The 15,629-nt window shown below is 62.3% G+C and overlaps 5 protein-coding genes across 5 annotated transcripts; 2 read left to right on the forward strand and 3 right to left on the reverse strand.

Annotated features, from left to right (window-relative positions):
- Positions 1-153: 153 nt before the first annotated feature.
- On the forward strand, positions 154-4,357 carry FA10DRAFT_304871 (hypothetical protein; the record flags this gene model as incomplete). Its single annotated transcript, XM_025525408.1, has 2 exons — positions 154-1,952; positions 2,017-4,357. 2 exons carry the CDS (start codon positions 154-156, stop codon positions 4,238-4,240), a joined length of 4,023 nt encoding a protein of 1,340 aa, XP_025373753.1. The 3' UTR covers positions 4,241-4,357.
- Positions 4,358-4,401: 44 nt separating this feature from the next.
- FA10DRAFT_235455 (hypothetical protein) lies at positions 4,402-6,874 on the reverse strand (the record flags this gene model as incomplete). The annotated part of the gene is made up of 5 exons (XM_025519028.1): positions 4,402-4,524; positions 4,592-4,670; positions 4,751-5,846; positions 5,914-6,526; positions 6,593-6,874. 5 exons carry the CDS (start codon positions 6,872-6,874, stop codon positions 4,402-4,404), a joined length of 2,193 nt encoding a protein of 730 aa, XP_025373754.1.
- Positions 6,875-8,052: 1,178 nt separating this feature from the next.
- FA10DRAFT_270115 (hypothetical protein) lies at positions 8,053-9,638 on the forward strand. Its single transcript, XM_025523003.1, has 3 exons — positions 8,053-8,556; positions 8,614-8,931; positions 8,992-9,638. Exons 1-3 carry the CDS (start codon positions 8,241-8,243, stop codon positions 9,564-9,566), a joined length of 1,209 nt encoding a protein of 402 aa, XP_025373755.1. The 5' UTR covers positions 8,053-8,240; the 3' UTR covers positions 9,567-9,638.
- A 341-nt stretch (positions 9,639-9,979) lies between these two features.
- Positions 9,980-11,957, reverse strand: FA10DRAFT_291891 (hypothetical protein; the record flags this gene model as incomplete). The annotated part of the gene is made up of 3 exons (XM_025524373.1): positions 9,980-10,422; positions 10,486-11,640; positions 11,705-11,957. The coding sequence occupies 3 exons, from the start codon at positions 11,955-11,957 to the stop codon at positions 9,980-9,982; spliced, it is 1,851 nt and encodes a 616-aa protein (XP_025373756.1).
- Positions 11,958-13,133: 1,176 nt separating this feature from the next.
- On the reverse strand, positions 13,134-15,584 carry FA10DRAFT_235476 (glycoside hydrolase; the record flags this gene model as incomplete). Its single annotated transcript, XM_025519029.1, has 4 exons — positions 13,134-13,283; positions 13,384-14,735; positions 14,802-15,288; positions 15,357-15,584. 4 exons carry the CDS (start codon positions 15,582-15,584, stop codon positions 13,134-13,136), a joined length of 2,217 nt encoding a protein of 738 aa, XP_025373757.1.
- Positions 15,585-15,629: the final 45 nt, after the last annotated feature.

Raw genomic sequence — 15,629 nt, forward strand, 5'->3', positions numbered from 1 at the left:
TGTTTTCATATTTTGGCTTGCTCCTGTCCCCCGCGCGCGGGCCAAAGGGCGAATTTATGCAGGCGCCACTTTCCTCATCGCATCGCATCTCCCTCGCTTTCCCAAGTTCCTTCCTGTTCAAGATACAAACACACAGACAGACAGAGAGAGAAGATGAGCTCACCCTGGGCGATTCCCCAGCATGGCGTCGACATCGGCGGCTATGCAGGCCCGCCCTCGCCCGTCGGCGGGGGCGCGTCGTCGCCGGGCGGCGCAAGCAGCAAGAGCAAGCGGTCGCTCGCCAATTGGTTCTCGCGCAGCCGCAGCACGTCGCCCTCTGCTGGGCCCGGCGCTGGTGGCAGCGATGCAGGCGCAGCGACAGCACGCTCGCGGCAGGCCAGCCCGACGTCGTTTGTCGTCCGCAGCGTCGTCAAGCAGCCCGGCGGCGTCTCGTACGAGTCCTCGGGCCCACCGTCGCCTGGCAGCGGGGTCGACGAGGCCAGCCGAGCCGACTATATGAATATGCAGCACGGCTACAGCCGGCAGCGCTCACAGCCGCTCAACTCGCTCTCGGTCCCTGCTGGTGGGCCTGGCGGCGGCACGGGCTACGGTACGGCGACGAGCAGCAACGACGGCCGGCCCCTCTCGCAGCAGCAGCAGCAGCAGCAGCAGCACGACGAGGCCATGGCGAGGCCATCGTCTTCTGGTAATGGCACGGGTGCCACGCGCGGCCGCTCGATCCATCGCCCGCCGAGCCCCGGCGCCATCTCGGCCGGCGCCTTTCGCGGCCGCAGCGGCAGCAACTCCCGTGGCTCGCCCTTGCCCTCGCCCTCGCCCATCGCCGCCATCTCGCCCGGCCCGCAGAGCTGGCGGCAGGCCGCCGAGGCGCGCGAGGCTGGCCGTGTTTCCGACAGCTTTGCCCGCATCTCGTCGACGAGCCCCGGCGGGCCGCGCCAGAGCCCCTTTCGCCCTCCGACGAGCCCGGCATCGCGGACCGGCGGAGGCGGAGGCGGAGGAGGTGCCTCGGCCGAGGTGCAAGCGGCGCACCGGCACCACCACGACGCCATGCGTGCACGCATCGCCCAGGCCGGCGGTGCCCTGCCCCTGCCCCTGGCTCAAGCACCGCCGTTGGACTCGAACCCACGGTCGATGTCGTCGTCGAGCGTGGGACCCCCGCCGGTGATCCCACTCGAGGGCATCCCCTCGCCCGTCGCAGTGCCCATCGATGTGCCTGTGCGGCCGCACTCGTACGACCCCTCGCCGCTGGGCTCCGTCTCGCCGGGCGGCGGCTTCGGCGTCGGTGGTGCTTTTGCTGGCGGCGGCGACAACGACTACCCCTCCAACGGCGGCTCGCCTGCCTCGGCGACGGCCAGCCCCGCGCGCTGGATCAAGGGCCTCTTCTCCAAGTCGCCTTCGATGGCGCGTGTGGACCAGAGCCAGTATGCGATGCGCGACGGCCTCTCGCCCGCCTCGTCGGCGCCGTACCCGGGGCAGCCCGTTTCTCCTCTGGGACAGCCAAATCACTACCAGCAGCAGTTGCAAGGCCACCAGCAGCAGCGCGCGTATGCGTGGACCGATGGCTCGCCGCTCGCCGGCGCGCGTGCCCGGCCCAACGACGACGAGGCCGAGGCGCTGGAGCGCAAGCGCAACTCGATGCGCCTCGCCGCGCGCATCGAGGACGAGCACCGGAACCGGCTCATCAGTGGTAGTGGCAGCACGCCAAACAAGCCCTGGTCGCCGCGCCAGGCCATCGAGAGCGACGATGATGAAGATGCAGCACCGCCCAAGAGCAGGAGCCCGCCGGGACGCAAGCCGGTGCCCAGGCTTGACGACAACGACGAGCAGCAGCGCCAGCCCACGGCCGACGAGCTGCGGCGCATGTCCCTCGGCCAGCGCGAGCGCGTCGCCCAGGGCGTGGACCCCGACGACCGGCTGAGCAGGGCCGACGTGGCCAGCCTGACGCCCGCGCAGCAGTGGGTTGCGATTCCCTCCCCTCGCTTGACAAGAACAGAAAGCTGACAGTTTCATTCCTTCCAGGATCATTGCAGAGACGCGCTCCAGACACCTCGCCCGTGAGCAGCAAAATGCGCAAAATACACAGCATACACAGCACCCCTCGCGCGCGTCGACGAAGCCGCCCACGCTGCCGTCCAAGTCGCCCCACCCGTCTGTCCGGCGTGCAGGCGGCGAGGGCGAGGGCCCGTCTGAGGGCGACAAGGGCGAGAGTGACAAGGGCAGGGAGCAAAAGAAGAAGGAAGAAGAAGAAGAAGAAGGAGAGACGGCCGTGCGACGGGGCGCCGCCCAGCCGTCTGAGCGCCGCGTCTCGTCGTCGGCCGCCGCAGCTGGCCTCCTGCCCGGCCAGGGCCCCATGCCGGCCGCGATGCCGCTCGGCGCCGCGCTGCAGGAGATGATGGTGCGCTTCTACCGCTTTGAGCGCTACGCCGTCCCGCTCATGCGCGCCATCGAGGGCCGCGTCGTCGACATTGAGCGCGACGCCCAGATGGCTGCCCACCCGGCCGCATCAGACGCCAGCAGCAGCAGGAGCGCGCGCGACGCCGAGATGGACAAGTGGGTTGGCCAGATGACGGGTCTTATCAGGCACGAGATTGGCCAGCTTCGTGCGGCCACGGCCGAGATTCGGGGTGGCCGCGAGCTCCTGGCTGCCGTTGCTGGTGGCAGGGCGGCTGCGCCAGCCTCACCCGCTGCTGCTGCTGCTGCTGCTGCTGCTCCTGTTTCCAGCTCCCCAGCGGCCGTCGAGGCACCCTCGTCAAGGGCAGCGCTTGACTCAGCAAAGGCAGCAGGTGGCGCATACAAGCCAGCGCAGGATAAGGAGCAGGAGAGCCAAGCAAACAAAGACGACGGTGCCAGGCGCCTCAACAACATCTCCTCGGCCTCGTTCACCAGCGCCGTGCCCCGGCGTGGCTCGGTCGGACAGCAGCGGCAGGACTCGCTCAAGCTGCCCCAGGGCGCACGGCCGCAGCTCGACAAGGACGAGGGCAAGAGCAACAGCAGCAGCAACAGCGGCCTTGCACGCCAGCCGTCGCACGACGCAGCCGGCTCGCGGCCCGTGAGCCCCTCTGGCCGGCCGCGGTACACGTCTGCGCTGGGCCAGCCGCTGCAGAACGGCCGGCTGTCGCCTGTCCGTGGGGGCAGCCCGGCAGCAGCAGCAGCAGCAGCAGCAGCCGCCGACGAGGGGGACGACGCCACGTCGGACGTCTCGACAGGCAGCCGCGCTCAGAGCATCGACGAGCGCCTCAAGGCCCTCGTCGACCACAAGCTGCGCTCGCCCAGCACGGCCTCGGACAAGCCCTCGCTGATGTCCGAGGGCGAGATGGTCGAGCACGACGATGCGACGAGCAGCATGGCCCGCTCCTCGTCCAACACGACCGACAACGACTATGCAATGGTGCCCTCTGCCTCGCCCACGCGCATGCGAGGCGCTGATGGCGACGGGGAGGAAGAGGAAGAAGAAGAGCCGCGCACGCCCCTGCGGCGCCAAAAGGACCCCTCGACGGCGTCGGCCAGGTCCGAAGCCACGTATGTCCCCGTCGCCTTTCCCTCGCCCTTGCCCTCACCCTCGGCCTCGGCGTCAGAGATCCGCACGAGCGGCCTCGCGAGCCAGGGCCTGCGTGCGCGCGCCCAGTCCTACCTCCAGAACGCAGAGTCGCGCTCCTCGTCGTCGTCGCTCCTCTCGACGCCCCGCTCCCCCGCCGCGCGCTCCCTGTCGGCCTCGTCCGACTCGGCCGGAAAGCAGCGGCCGCCCAGCGAGTCGGCCTGGCTGGCCTCGTCGCCGAAGAGCTCGGCGAGCCGCACGTCTGCCAGCCACGCGCGCGAGACGAGCGCAGACAGCGCCGGCTCGACGCGGCCCCTGACGATTAAAAAGAGCGTTAACTCGCTCAGCGGTGCCGCCGCCGGCCGCACCACCAGCAGCTCGACGACGACATCGCCGACAAAGGACAGCTTTGGCTCCAGCTTTGGCCGCAAGGTCGCCGGTGGTGGCGCTGGCGGCAATGGCACCGACAATGACGACGAGGAGCAAGGCGCCGAGAATGCGCCGCAGCAGGCGACGATCCGGGCAAAGAAGTCGCCCGTCTCGTCGGTCTTTTTGGACGCTGCGCCTTCGACGACGACAACATTGTCGACGCCCAAGAAGAGGGGCGCACTTTCTGCAGCTATGGCAGGGACGACAACAACGACGACGACGCCCGGTGGCACGTCGTTCAGGGACCGCATCGCCTTTTTCGATGCGGCCGCCCGTTGAGAGAAGACACACCCTCACGCGGCTGGCCGTCTGTAGCAGTGAAGAAAACAAGAACCGTCGCATCGTATTTTGTCTACAGTGTCTCTAGTACAGCGTCTCTAGTATTATTAGCGACCTTTTCTCATTCTCATTCTTGCGTGTTGCCCGTGTGTCCCGCCACCTCAGAAGGCAACGTTGCCCGAAAAGAGGTAGAGGAGCTCCTTGTGGTCGAGCTTGTTTGCGCCCGACTTCTTGGAGAACTTGCTGCCCTCGAGCGCGGCCTTGCTCAGCGCCCGCTTCTTCTCCTGTCGTTCGGGTCTCTCATCAGCTTCACAAAATCAACAGAATGGGCGCACATGGGATGGCACTGACCTGGAGCGCCAGGATGCGTTCCTCGACCGAATTGGCAATCGAGAGCTTGTAGATGACGACGTCCTTCTCCTGCCCCAGCCTGCCATCCCAAGCATACATTCCTATCTGTCAGCTCTTTCTCGTCTTCTCTTGTCGCAGGAGTGAAGACAAGCTACTCACCGATGGGCGCGATCAAAGGCCTGCTCCTCGATCTGCGGGTTCCACCAGAGATCCATGAGGATGACGCGGCTGCAGCACGTCAGGTTCAGGCCCGTGCTGCCGGCCTTGAAGCTGACGAGGATGATGCGCGTCTCGGCGTCGTCGCGGATCCGCTCCAGCGCCCGCTCCCGATCGGCAGGCCGCATGCGGCCGTCGTAGCGGACGTGCGTGTGGCCCGCATCGCGCAGGAATGGCTCGACGAGGTCCATAAAGGAGGTGAACTGCGAAAAGACGATCAGCTTCTCGGAGCGTGGGCACGCATCGATGAGCGAGAGCATCATGCGGATCTTCGTCGAGGCGCGCCCGGGCGAGCGCCAGTCTGCCGTCTTCCCTTGCTCATCCGCCGCCAGCGCTTTCTCCTCCTCAGACTTGGGCTTGGCCTGGACGGTGAGGCCGGACAACAGATCGGCAAGACCGCCGTCGTCGTCGCCCCCCGCCTCGCCGTTTGAGTCGTCTCCATCGTCCTGCTCCTCCTCGCCAGGCCGCTTGTCGGGCACGGGCGCCTTGGCTTCGTCGGCGTCGAGGTCGCGCATCGTCAGCGCCGGGTGGCTGCACGCCTGGCGGAGGCGGAGGAGCATGAGGAGCGTAACCATATGGTTGACCTTGCCCGTCTTGCTGCCCTGCTGCTCCCGCTCCAGCTTCTCGCGCGCACGCTGCTCCAGCTCGCGGTAAAAGTGCCGCTCGTCATCGTCGTCAAAGTCGCGCTCGACAACCTCAATCGTGCGGCGGGGCAGCTCGAGCAGCGGCTTGCCCTCGTCCGTCGTGGCATCCTTTGTGCGGCGCAGCATAATCGTCTGCAGCACGATGCAGAGGCGCTTCATGCCCCAGTTGACGCGGTTCTGGTTCGTCGACTTGAGCGGGTCGCCGATCTTTTCCTTGAAGAGGTCGTAGCTGTCAAACGGCGGGATGCCGAGGAACTGGATCAGACTGAACATCTCAAACGCATCGTTCTGGATCGGCGTGCCCGACAGGCACCATCTGGCGTGGGCGCGCAAACCGAGGGCCACGCAGGCCTGCGCCGCCTTTGTCTTGTGGTTCTTGATGTTCTGTGCCTCGTCTGTCGTCAAACACTTGGTCAGAGATTCATCTTCCCTTTGCTCGCTCGCACAGAACAGGACACTCACCCAGGACGACACGGAGCCAGTGGGCGTCAAAGAGGGGCGCGGCACTCTTCTTGCTCCGGTTCTTTTTGATGGCTTTCTTCTTCTCCTGCTGCCGTTCCCTTGCCCTCTTCGCCTGCGAGTCTGTGTCCGAGTCCGAGTCGTCCGAGTCGAGTTCGTCGCTCGATTCAGAGCTGTCCTTGCCAGCTTCCTCCTGCTCCTCCTCTCTCGAGCCAACGACGTTGCTCCACTCAGACGAGGCAGTGGTGTACGTCGAGATGACGACGTCGTACATGGCAAATGCTGAGGCGTCCTTGGCACGCTGGGGCCCGTGGTGGACGAGGACCTTGAGCCGTGGCTTGACCTTCTCCTTTGCTTCGCGTTCCCACTGCCGGATCACAGCCAGGGGCGCAAGGATGAGCGTCGTCCTGCTCCGCAGCGCAAGCTTCTGACCGCGGTCCTCGGCTGCGTCCTGTGCGTCCGTGGCTGTAGCAGCAGCCTTGTTGGCCTTGTCCGCTTTCTTCTTTGGCGCGGCACCTCTGTATGCGTCGCGGTCGTCCGTCTGGCGCACGTACCCCACCGTCGAGTCAGCCTTCTTTGGCGAGTTGGTCACGAGGAGTGCGAGCATTTGCACGGTCTGCTCCAATAGCAAGGCGTCAGTTCCCCAAAGGAAAGAGAGAGAAAGAGAGAGCGAGCAACCCACCTTGCCAAGGCCCATGTCGTCGGCGAGGATGCCGCCCTTGTACCTGCCAGCCTCGCGTTGCTTCATCCAGACGAGGCCCGCGACCTGATGCGGCATGAGGGTGCACTCAAGCCCGTCGACGTGGGCCGCTTGCTGCATCTCGTCGTCGTCTGCATCGGGCACGAGGACCATGGCGTCCATCATGTCCTGCAATTGCCGATCGCGCTCCGAGGCCGTGAGCGTGCTGCTGTTGATGTTGCCTCCCAGGTCTGGTAGTACGCGCGCATGGCCGTCAATGTACATCATAGCAGCTGCGGCGGCATCATCAGCGGCGCTTCTCGACGGCGGCTTTGACGGACCATCGTCCTGCGATAGATCGACGATGTGCTGCTGTCGCTGCTGCTGCGGTATCGCAACATTGGCCAGCGGGGGTCTTGCGCCAGGCACAAGCGCAGACGGGTGCGGTTGTGCAAACATAGCCGGTGTCGTTGTCGTCGTCGTCGTCATCTTGCTTGGCGAGGCAGCGTCGAGGGGAATCGGTGCGTGCTTGGATCCCACGAGGCCCATGCCCAAGCGACGCGGCTGAGACGCGTGCGCCTGGACCTGGTGCAGTGGCGGCGGCTGCGGCTGCGGCTGCGGCGGACGAGGAACAGGACCAGTGGAGACAGGGAGCGGGGCGGGGTCGTACATGCGCACTTTGGATGGGCCCGCGTGCTTGTCGCGCCCAGGCAGCTGCCAGCTCGTCGCCAGTGTCGGGTACCGCGACGGCGTCGCTGGCGCTATGCTCTGGGCCTGGTTTTCTGTAGACGCAGGAGGAGGTCGTGCTGTTTTCGCCGCCTCCGCCTCGGCTTCCTGCCGGCGAAGAGAGTCTTGCCGCTGCATTGCCTCCATCGCCGTCGTCTCGTGCCGTTCTTCCTGCTTGGTGTTGTTGTTTTTTTTTTAAGTTGGATGTTGAGGTGGAGATCACTTTCAATTTCTGGACGCGCCCTCACATCGCTTTCTTAGTCTCTCTGAGCTCTGGCAAAGTTTAGTCCCTGCGCGAGAATATTGCTCTGCCGCACGGCGCAGTGCTGCCTTTGCCACCAGAATTGGAGCCACACGGTGACGAGTCTACGACCAAAGCTTGCTTTGCTAGTTGTGAATCCATGTGCGAAGTTGGTAAGGTTCCTTTGATCAGATGAGTCAAGTCGATCCGGATCTTATAGCAGCAGCCTCCTCGGCTGTTATGAGCTGTGTCGCAGACCTGTCAGAGCGTTCAATTACTCGCTTGTGCACCCGACTGCGTCCATCAGGCAAGTCACAGACAGGTAAAGGGGACAGCTGGAGCTGGGAAGAAGCCTAGGCTAACAAAGCAAAGGTTGTGAGAGCACACGTGCTGAACAGGACGGAAGATGAAGCCGTCCGTATCAATGACTGCTACATTCAGATTTTAGCACGTCTTGCAGTAGTAAGCACGGACGAAGTACAGTACCACCGGGGGCGATCAGGCTAAAACCGAGCTTCCGAGCGCTGATAAATTGCCTCAGGCTCTCCTTCGTGAGGACTTTCGCTGCAGTTCAGCCATGCGCTTCCATCAATCCGCGCTAGTGATAAAGAAAAGCGAGAGATTGCGAAGCGGGATGCACTGACAGATGAATGATCTCTCCGAACCAACCCACCATCCACGAGCATGGCAAACACGACGTCGACGCCAGACCCCTTGGACACCTTCGGCCTGGTTCCCACCGCAGTCGGTGCTGTTCATGGCGCAGCATTGAATGCCGCTTTCTTCTCCTTCGACGTGTGCCTGGCCACCACATTCGTCCTCTTCTCCACACCCACTGAGCGCCGCTCCGCCATTTTCTGGCTGCATATCTTCTCCTTTGGCTGTGCAGGCGCCTTCTTCTTCATCCAGATAGGCACTCAGCCCTCGCAGATATTTTTGACCGCATCGCAGAAACCAGATGGCGACTATGATCTGGGCATATCCTTGGACCTAGCCAGGTGTGAGTGCACATCCGCCTCCAGAAGCAGCAATGAGATGCTGATTTGCTGCGCAACAGGGAATGCCGCGTCCTTCTTTTTTCTTCTTTTTGCCCCATTGGTGGCTGATTCGAGCCTCTTCTTCAAGTTGAACGCAATCTACCCATCGTGGGCTACGTCACGAGTAAAGCAGTGTCTCGTGCTGGGGCCTTTCATCGTCGCCCTCATCGTTCGTCTCATCCTCTCGTTCTTGACAATCTGGTACAGCGTCGGCCTAATAACACCCAAGATTGAGAGTGGCGGATCGATCAATGATGTGTACGGTGAGACGCACGTCTTCGAAATCCTCCGCGCTTTGGACATTGGGTTGCAGTTCCTTTCCTGTGCATACGTCTCGGGTAAGAATCTCTCTGCGCTCCTCTTCTCTTCTTAGCTTGGGCTGACAAGATTGCCCATAGCTTTGATTCTTCTTCGTGCCCACCGTTTTCGCAAGCAAAGACGTGCAAGAAGCCGGCACCAGGAACTCGTCGGCGGGGACAGACCGTGGCGCAAGTTGAACCATCTCATCGAGTCGATTCTCATGAGTTTCGTACCACCGCTTCTCTGCCAAGTCATGATCGTAGTCAGTCTGGCAAGTATCGATTATTTGGCCGCGACGGCAATCCAGACGTATGCAGGGACTGCAAACGTCTTTCTCTCCGCCCTCTTCGCTGTCCTCGCCACCACATGGTCGACCGTTCGCGATGCTATACCACGTCGTTCCTCCTCAACGCGAGACTCTTCGACATCGTCTCACTACCAAACGAGTCACAACAGAACAGTGGTGGAAAGGTCCATCATCAGCAACTTTCTCGAGCGTAACAGCGGCGTGGACGATGATGACGAGGAGGAAATGGAGTTCGTTGGTACAACGCCGTCAATTACCGACGAAGGGGTATCAACACCGCCCCTGCCCCTAAAGGGCACCTCGCAATGGCGCACGCACCTATTTGGGCCGCTGGGGTCCAAGCAGCCGTCTTCTTCTTCTTCGTAGCTTCTTTCCTCTTCCTCTGTGATCTATACCCTGCGGCAATTCTCCTGTCCAACATCTCTGTATTAATAAAAGCTGACGAGGAGGAATGTCATCAGGTCTCCTCAGTACAGAAGTGATCTGCATGTGCAAGCCCACAAGGCTCGAAGACATCGTGGACTCATGGACGAGATCGAAGAGTGGTTTCCAAATAGTAAGTCAAAATGCGACCTGGCTTTGTCAAAGAAAACGGACGATGGACGATGATACGACGAGCAATTGTTCGATTGGGAGAGTGAAGGTGGCTGCGACGGAAAGCAGGGGCATACAAGGGGATTCAAGTGGCGATGTGTAAGCATGCGGAGGGAATATTGTGTTTCGCAAGTGCCAGCCTGGAAGGAGGGTGTGTCTGCGAAGAGAAGGGGAGACTAAGGAAGCTAAGCAAGTGTCTCTGTGTCATCGGGCTCCTTTGCGGCTCGGCACAGGTCCTCGCTCTCCTTGGGCCACGCCCACGGCTCCCGCAGCTTGTTTGGATGGACGAGGACGGCGGCCAGGAAGCCCTGGGCGAGATGCCAAGTGATGTGGCAGTGCATTGGCCACACGCCAGGCGTGTCGGTGAGGATCCTCAGCACGGCATAGGAGTGCGACGCGATCGAGATCGTGTCTCTGCGCGGCACCGTAGCACTGCTGGTGTCGAGGTTGCGCCACTTTTCCGGCGTCATCACACCGGGCCCGCGCGCGACAATGTTGAAATAGCGTCCGTGGAGATGGTACGGGTGCACGATGGCCGTGTCGTTGTTGTTGATGATGATGTCGCCCACCCAGACATCATCGAGAAACTCGGCAAAGGCGACGTCGCCCGACACGTTTCTTCCCTCGTCTGTAGCAGAGGTCAAACGCCTGTATCAGAAGAGGACCACGGAGCGCTACTTTCTTCACTCACGCAAATCGCGAAGAAAGGGCTTGTACGGATGGTTGCGCGCCGTGACGCCATTGACAAAGAAGCGGCCCAAGGTGGCATTCTCGCCCATGGCCGTCAGCACACCAAAGTTTGTCGCAAACGACCGCACGTTTCGCACCTCGTGGTTCGGCTTTGTCAGACTCTCCACCGGCACCAGCGCATGGTCGTCGAGGTCTCTGCAGGTCGGACCCAGCACGTCCACGATCGGCGTCGTTGTCGGCTCGGGCTTATCAACGCCGTCGGTGACCACGGCGGCTTTGGTGATCGCCTTGCCTTGTGCTGGCGGGTCCGCGTAGTAGACGGCGACGCGCGCCTCTGCGTCGGCGGCCGCGTCATCGTAAGCGAGGCAGATCCTTTGATTACGAACGCGGAACCAGAAGCTACTGGGTTTTGTCTTGCCCTTTCCGCGACCACCCTGGTCTGTATGCACAATGGCGTCGTAGCGCTGGCCGATGTTGATGGGAATGATGCTCTGCGTCGACGGGTGGATGTCGACGCCGTCGGTGGCCACGAGGCGGAATTGGTCACGGTCCATGGTGACGTGATACATGGCATGGCCGCCGCTGTTGACCATGCGAAACCGATAGCGCTTGTTGGGCTCCAGTGTCAGACTAGGCATCAGGCGCGGCGTGACGCAGCTGTACGTCTGGGGCGTCTGTGAGAGAGCCTGTTTGGAGCAGTCAAAGTGGCCGCGGCCATTGACGAGCGACGACTGGGGCGGTGGGGCCGCTAGGAAGTGGTTGTAGCCCTTTGTTGAATTAAGCGCCTGGGCAATGACCTCGGTCCGCTCGTGGTACCAGTCGTAGAGAAAGAGAAGGACCTCGTCGTCGTAGTCGCGCCCGCGCTGGTAGGCCTCACGCCGGCTGTGGATGATAAGCGGCCCATGGAGGCCCTCGATATACTGCACCGACGAGTGCGAGTGGTACCAGTAGGTGCCCCACTGCTCCAGCTTGAAGCGGTAGGTGTACGTCACGCCAGGCGGGATGGGGCACTGGGAGAAGCCGGGCACGCCGTCGGCAAAGATGGTCATGTTCTGGTTCATGCCGTGCCAGTGCACGCTTGCCAGCTCGTCGAGCTGGTTGGTGACGTGCACGACGAGGGTGTCGCCCTCGTTTGCCTCGACGAGCGGGCCCGGGTCTGTCAGTCAGGCAGTCAGTGATCGGTGAAGCTTTTTGTACATGAGACAGACAGACAGACGCACACTGGCCGTTGATGGAAATGACCTGGCGACTGTAGCCGTCGGGCGCCGCATCGGCCCTCGTGATCGTCCACGTCAGCTCGCGGACCTGCGGAGGGGCATGGGCGTCCCAGTGCGGGTCCAGCGTGTAGTCTGCCGTCTTGGCGCGGGTTCCCGTCTCCTTCCACGGCACATTTTGCTCGTACGTCTTTGGCTGCGTCAGGCTGCCCTTCTGCACCGTTTGCGCTAGTAGTGGTGGGCGTGCCACCGTCAGCATCAGCGCGTCCATCCACAAAGTCGACACAACACTGAGCAATCGAACTCACCGATCTTGGGCGTCAGCTTCTGGTTGATGAGCGAGCCCACGAGCTGGCCGCTGAGCTGCACCGGGCCGCTCGTGCTCGCGGGCGCCTGCTGCACCTGGCGCGCCTCGAGCTGGCGGTGCGAAAAGGCGGCGCGGCGGTGCTGTGCCTCGATGGAGTTGCCAGAGCTCGACGAGGGCACGATGCGGGCCTCGGATGGCAGCGTGCAGACGGTGAGCACCGTGATGGCTGCCCAGAAGCCGGCGAGGACGAGGTGCGTGAGTCGCATTGTATGTCTGTATGGTAGTCTTCCTTGATGGAACGGAGTAAAAGTAGATGAGAAGGGGGAAATGAGGAAGGGAGGAGAAGAAGAGGGTAGAGAGAAGAGGGAGCCAAAGGAGTGTGAGATGTGCAAGCCTCCAGGGGGGATGCAGAAGCAGAAGTAGAGACGGGAGTGGTTGATATGGGGGGAAGCGAGCGAGGGAACAAGGTATCGGGGCCAAGAAGAGAAGACGTCGGGGGAGGGAATTTTTCCAGGGGTCAAAGCGAGACTTGAGACGGGCCGTTTGTGCTGTGCTCAGCAGAAGCCGCCCCCTTCACGCCCAGCTGGCCAGCTCCGCGCCTTCTCTCAATCTCGGGTCGCAGTTCGAATGAACGACGGTCCGGCCGAGCGGGTGGGCCTGGCCTTGTTGTCTGTCCTCTCTCTCTCTCTTCTCTCCTGCCTTTCATCCTCCTCGGTATTCATATTCCCCTCACTCTGATTCTGCGGTCTTTGTGCCATGGAAGGCCTTGCCTTGCAATGAGAAAGTTTCGACGGATTGAGCCTTTTTGTCTCTCTTTCAATTCTCCGGCCAACGTCTTCGGCCCTCGAGCGGACTTGTAGCGGCAGACGGACCGGCCCCTACACCCAATAAATTAGAGGTACAGTACATTGCAAAGGGGGGCCCGAGCTCGAGATTGAGATTGAGCGTAGGCATCAGCATGAGCAAGCGCTCGACGGGCACCAATCTGCAAGAGAGATCGGGCCATTGATTTCAGCAATCGCAATCTCGCAGCTGCAACTTCCTATCAGCAGCATCACGGGTGTCTGTGCGTATTGATTGGCGCGTGTGAAAGAGAAAGAGAAAGAGAAAGAGAAAGAAGCACACTGGCTACACGACAATGGGCGGGCACTCTGGCCGGGTAAGGAGGTGGCCAAACTCATTTGCAAAGCTCAGCACCACGCCGTTTGTCCAGCCAAAGCCCGTCACCACCTGGTATTCGCCCCCAGAGCCCGCGGCGTTGATGTTGAGCATCGAGAACTGCGGGGAAGGTTTTTTTTTCAGAGTCAGCGATTGGGAGACGTGCGGCAATGACACAAGCGACGGAAGGAAAAGGCGGGGAGAAAAGGAAAAGACGCACCTTTTCAAACATGAGGCCCGTTGCATTCGTCGGAAGACCCTCCTTTTCGAGGGTGCTGCTCGAGACAGTCGCAAAGCTGCCCGTGGGGTCCTGCTGCTGCGTCAGGTTGAGATTGCCGCCCGTGGCCCTCCACGAGCAGAGAGCCGAGGCCATGTACCGGTTGACGAGCTCGCGGAGTAAGGCGTCGCTCCAGCCCTCGCCCTTGGCCGTTGTCTGAGTTGTTGTCGCATTGCCGACGTTGTGCGGCGGCATGAGCTCGCGCGAGCCGTCGTTGGCTTCCGTCTTTCCCACGCCCGCATACGGAATCGAGTCGTTGGTGCCCGTGATGAGCTGGATGGGCAGCTGCGACTCGGGCAGGCCAAATTGACCCTTGGGCACGAGCGCAAACGACCCCTTGGGCGCAGGACTGGGCCGTGTGCCGCCGAGCGAGCGCGGCACGTTGGCGAGGGCCTCGACGGCAATAAACGTCAGGGGAGCCCAGGCATTGGGCGAGTCCCACTGCTGCATCGTCGGCAGGAGCGTCGTGGCAATGGTGCCGTTGTAGCGGTCGATGAGGTAGCGCAGGCCAGCAAACGTCGCCTCCATCTCGCGCGCCTTTGCCTGTCCATCGAGGTGCGAGGCCTTGTGTACAAATGGAGGCAGGATGTTGGCCCAGAAGGGAAAGAAGCCCGAGGCAGCCCAGGGCCGGACGCGGGCGTGGGCCGTCGTGTTGAAGTCATAGTACCACTTGCGGCTGCTGTCCCAGAAGAGGTCGTGGATCGCCTCGCGTCGTGCACGCGCACGCTTGGCCCACGCCTGGGCCTGCGTGCCGTCGTGGCGCAGCCGGAAGAAGCGCGACAGCGTCACCTCGTTCTTGTACAGGATCGCATTCAGGTCCGTGGGGACGATGGCGTTGGTGTTGAGGTACCGCAGTGCCGACACGGTGTTGGACGTGTTGACCAGCGGTCGTCGGCTCCACCTCGCCGCCGAGTAGTCCATGCCCGACTCGGCACCGCTGGCCAAGTTGGCATACAAACGGTCCCTCTGGCGCTCCGTCAGATTCGCCAGGCCGGGCTCCTGCGCGGCGGCCATCTCGACGGTGGTAAAGTCCTCGAGGTAGCTCTCGGGCCGAGGTCCGTCGGTGTCGACGTTGTACAGGGTGACGCGGTGCTCGCGCTTGCTGTACGGGCTCGTCACCGTCACCGTCCGGTTCACGTCCCAGTAGCCCATCTCGCGGACGAGGAGCGGGAGCAGGCGGTCGAGGACGGATGTGTCGCGCGTGGCCTTGATGTACGTCGACACCATCTGCGTCAGCATCGGCGGCTGCGACCGGTTGAGGTAGTAGATACGGTTGCCGTTGGGCACGAAGCCGTCTGCAGCCGGAGTGCACATACAAGGTCAGTATTTACTTTACATATACACCCAGCCAGCCCACTCACACTTGTCGACGAGATCGGCAAAGTTCATGAGCAGGTCCTTTGCCACAGACGACAGCTCGCTCGCGAGAAGACCATTGATGACAAAGTAGGTGTCCCAGTAGTAGAGCTCACGGAAGCGGCCGCCGGGCACGACGAACGTCCTGGTCTTCTCAAACGGCAGGAAACTCGACACACACCCTTCGCATGCCGTCTTTGCGCCCGTGGATGCCGTCGTGCGCGCGAGCAGGGGCCAGTAGCCGTTGACCTGGGTGAGAAAGGAGCTGAGGGCGGCATCTTTGATCCTCGACAGGAAGCCCGGCCGTGCCTTGAAGTCGGTCAGGTTCGCCGTGATCAGGTCGCCGCCCTCGGCGCCAAAGTTGGACGTGACAAAGTCGAGCATCTGCTGGTAAGTGACGTTGTGGCCCTTGCCGTCGCCGAGCTTGGAAAAGGCCGACAGCACCTCGCTCTCGGCCTTGAGCGTGGGCTTGTCGACAAACGTCTTGCTGTCCTGTCATGATGATTCGAGTGCTTGTCAGTGGATGCAGAAACTGCGGTGGAGGAAGCAGACGGTCTCACATTGAAGAGCTGGGCCAGCTGCACGGCCTGGAGGAGGGGCCCGGGGCAGTAGATGCTGGACACGCAGTGGCGCTGCTTCTTGGGCGCGGGGCCCGTGGGGATCATGTCCGTGGCCTGCTTGCCCGCGGGGATCGCAGGCACGGCCGCTGTCGATGTCGCATCCTGGGCAGCGACGGCAGCCGCCAGAGCAGCGCCGATTGTAAGGAGCGAGAAAGGCAATATCCTCATCGTGCAGAAGTCGAGATTAGAAGTTAGAGGGGTCCAGGGAGAGAG

This window comes from Acaromyces ingoldii (assembly GCF_003144295.1).
Source record: "Acaromyces ingoldii strain MCA 4198 unplaced genomic scaffold FA10scaffold_11, whole genome shotgun sequence".
Lineage (NCBI taxonomy): Eukaryota > Fungi > Basidiomycota > Exobasidiomycetes > Exobasidiales > Cryptobasidiaceae > Acaromyces > Acaromyces ingoldii.

Coding starts and splice junctions, on each gene's coding strand:
- FA10DRAFT_270115 (XM_025523003.1), top strand. CDS start 8,241: ATGGCAAACACGACGTCGACGCCAGACCCCTTGGACACCTTCGGCCTG. Junction 8,557..8,613: donor ATCCTTGGACCTAGCCAGGT/GTGAGTGCACAT, acceptor GCTGCGCAACAG/GGAATGCCGCGTCCTTCTTT. Junction 8,932..8,991: donor TTCCTGTGCATACGTCTCGG/GTAAGAATCTCT, acceptor GATTGCCCATAG/CTTTGATTCTTCTTCGTGCC.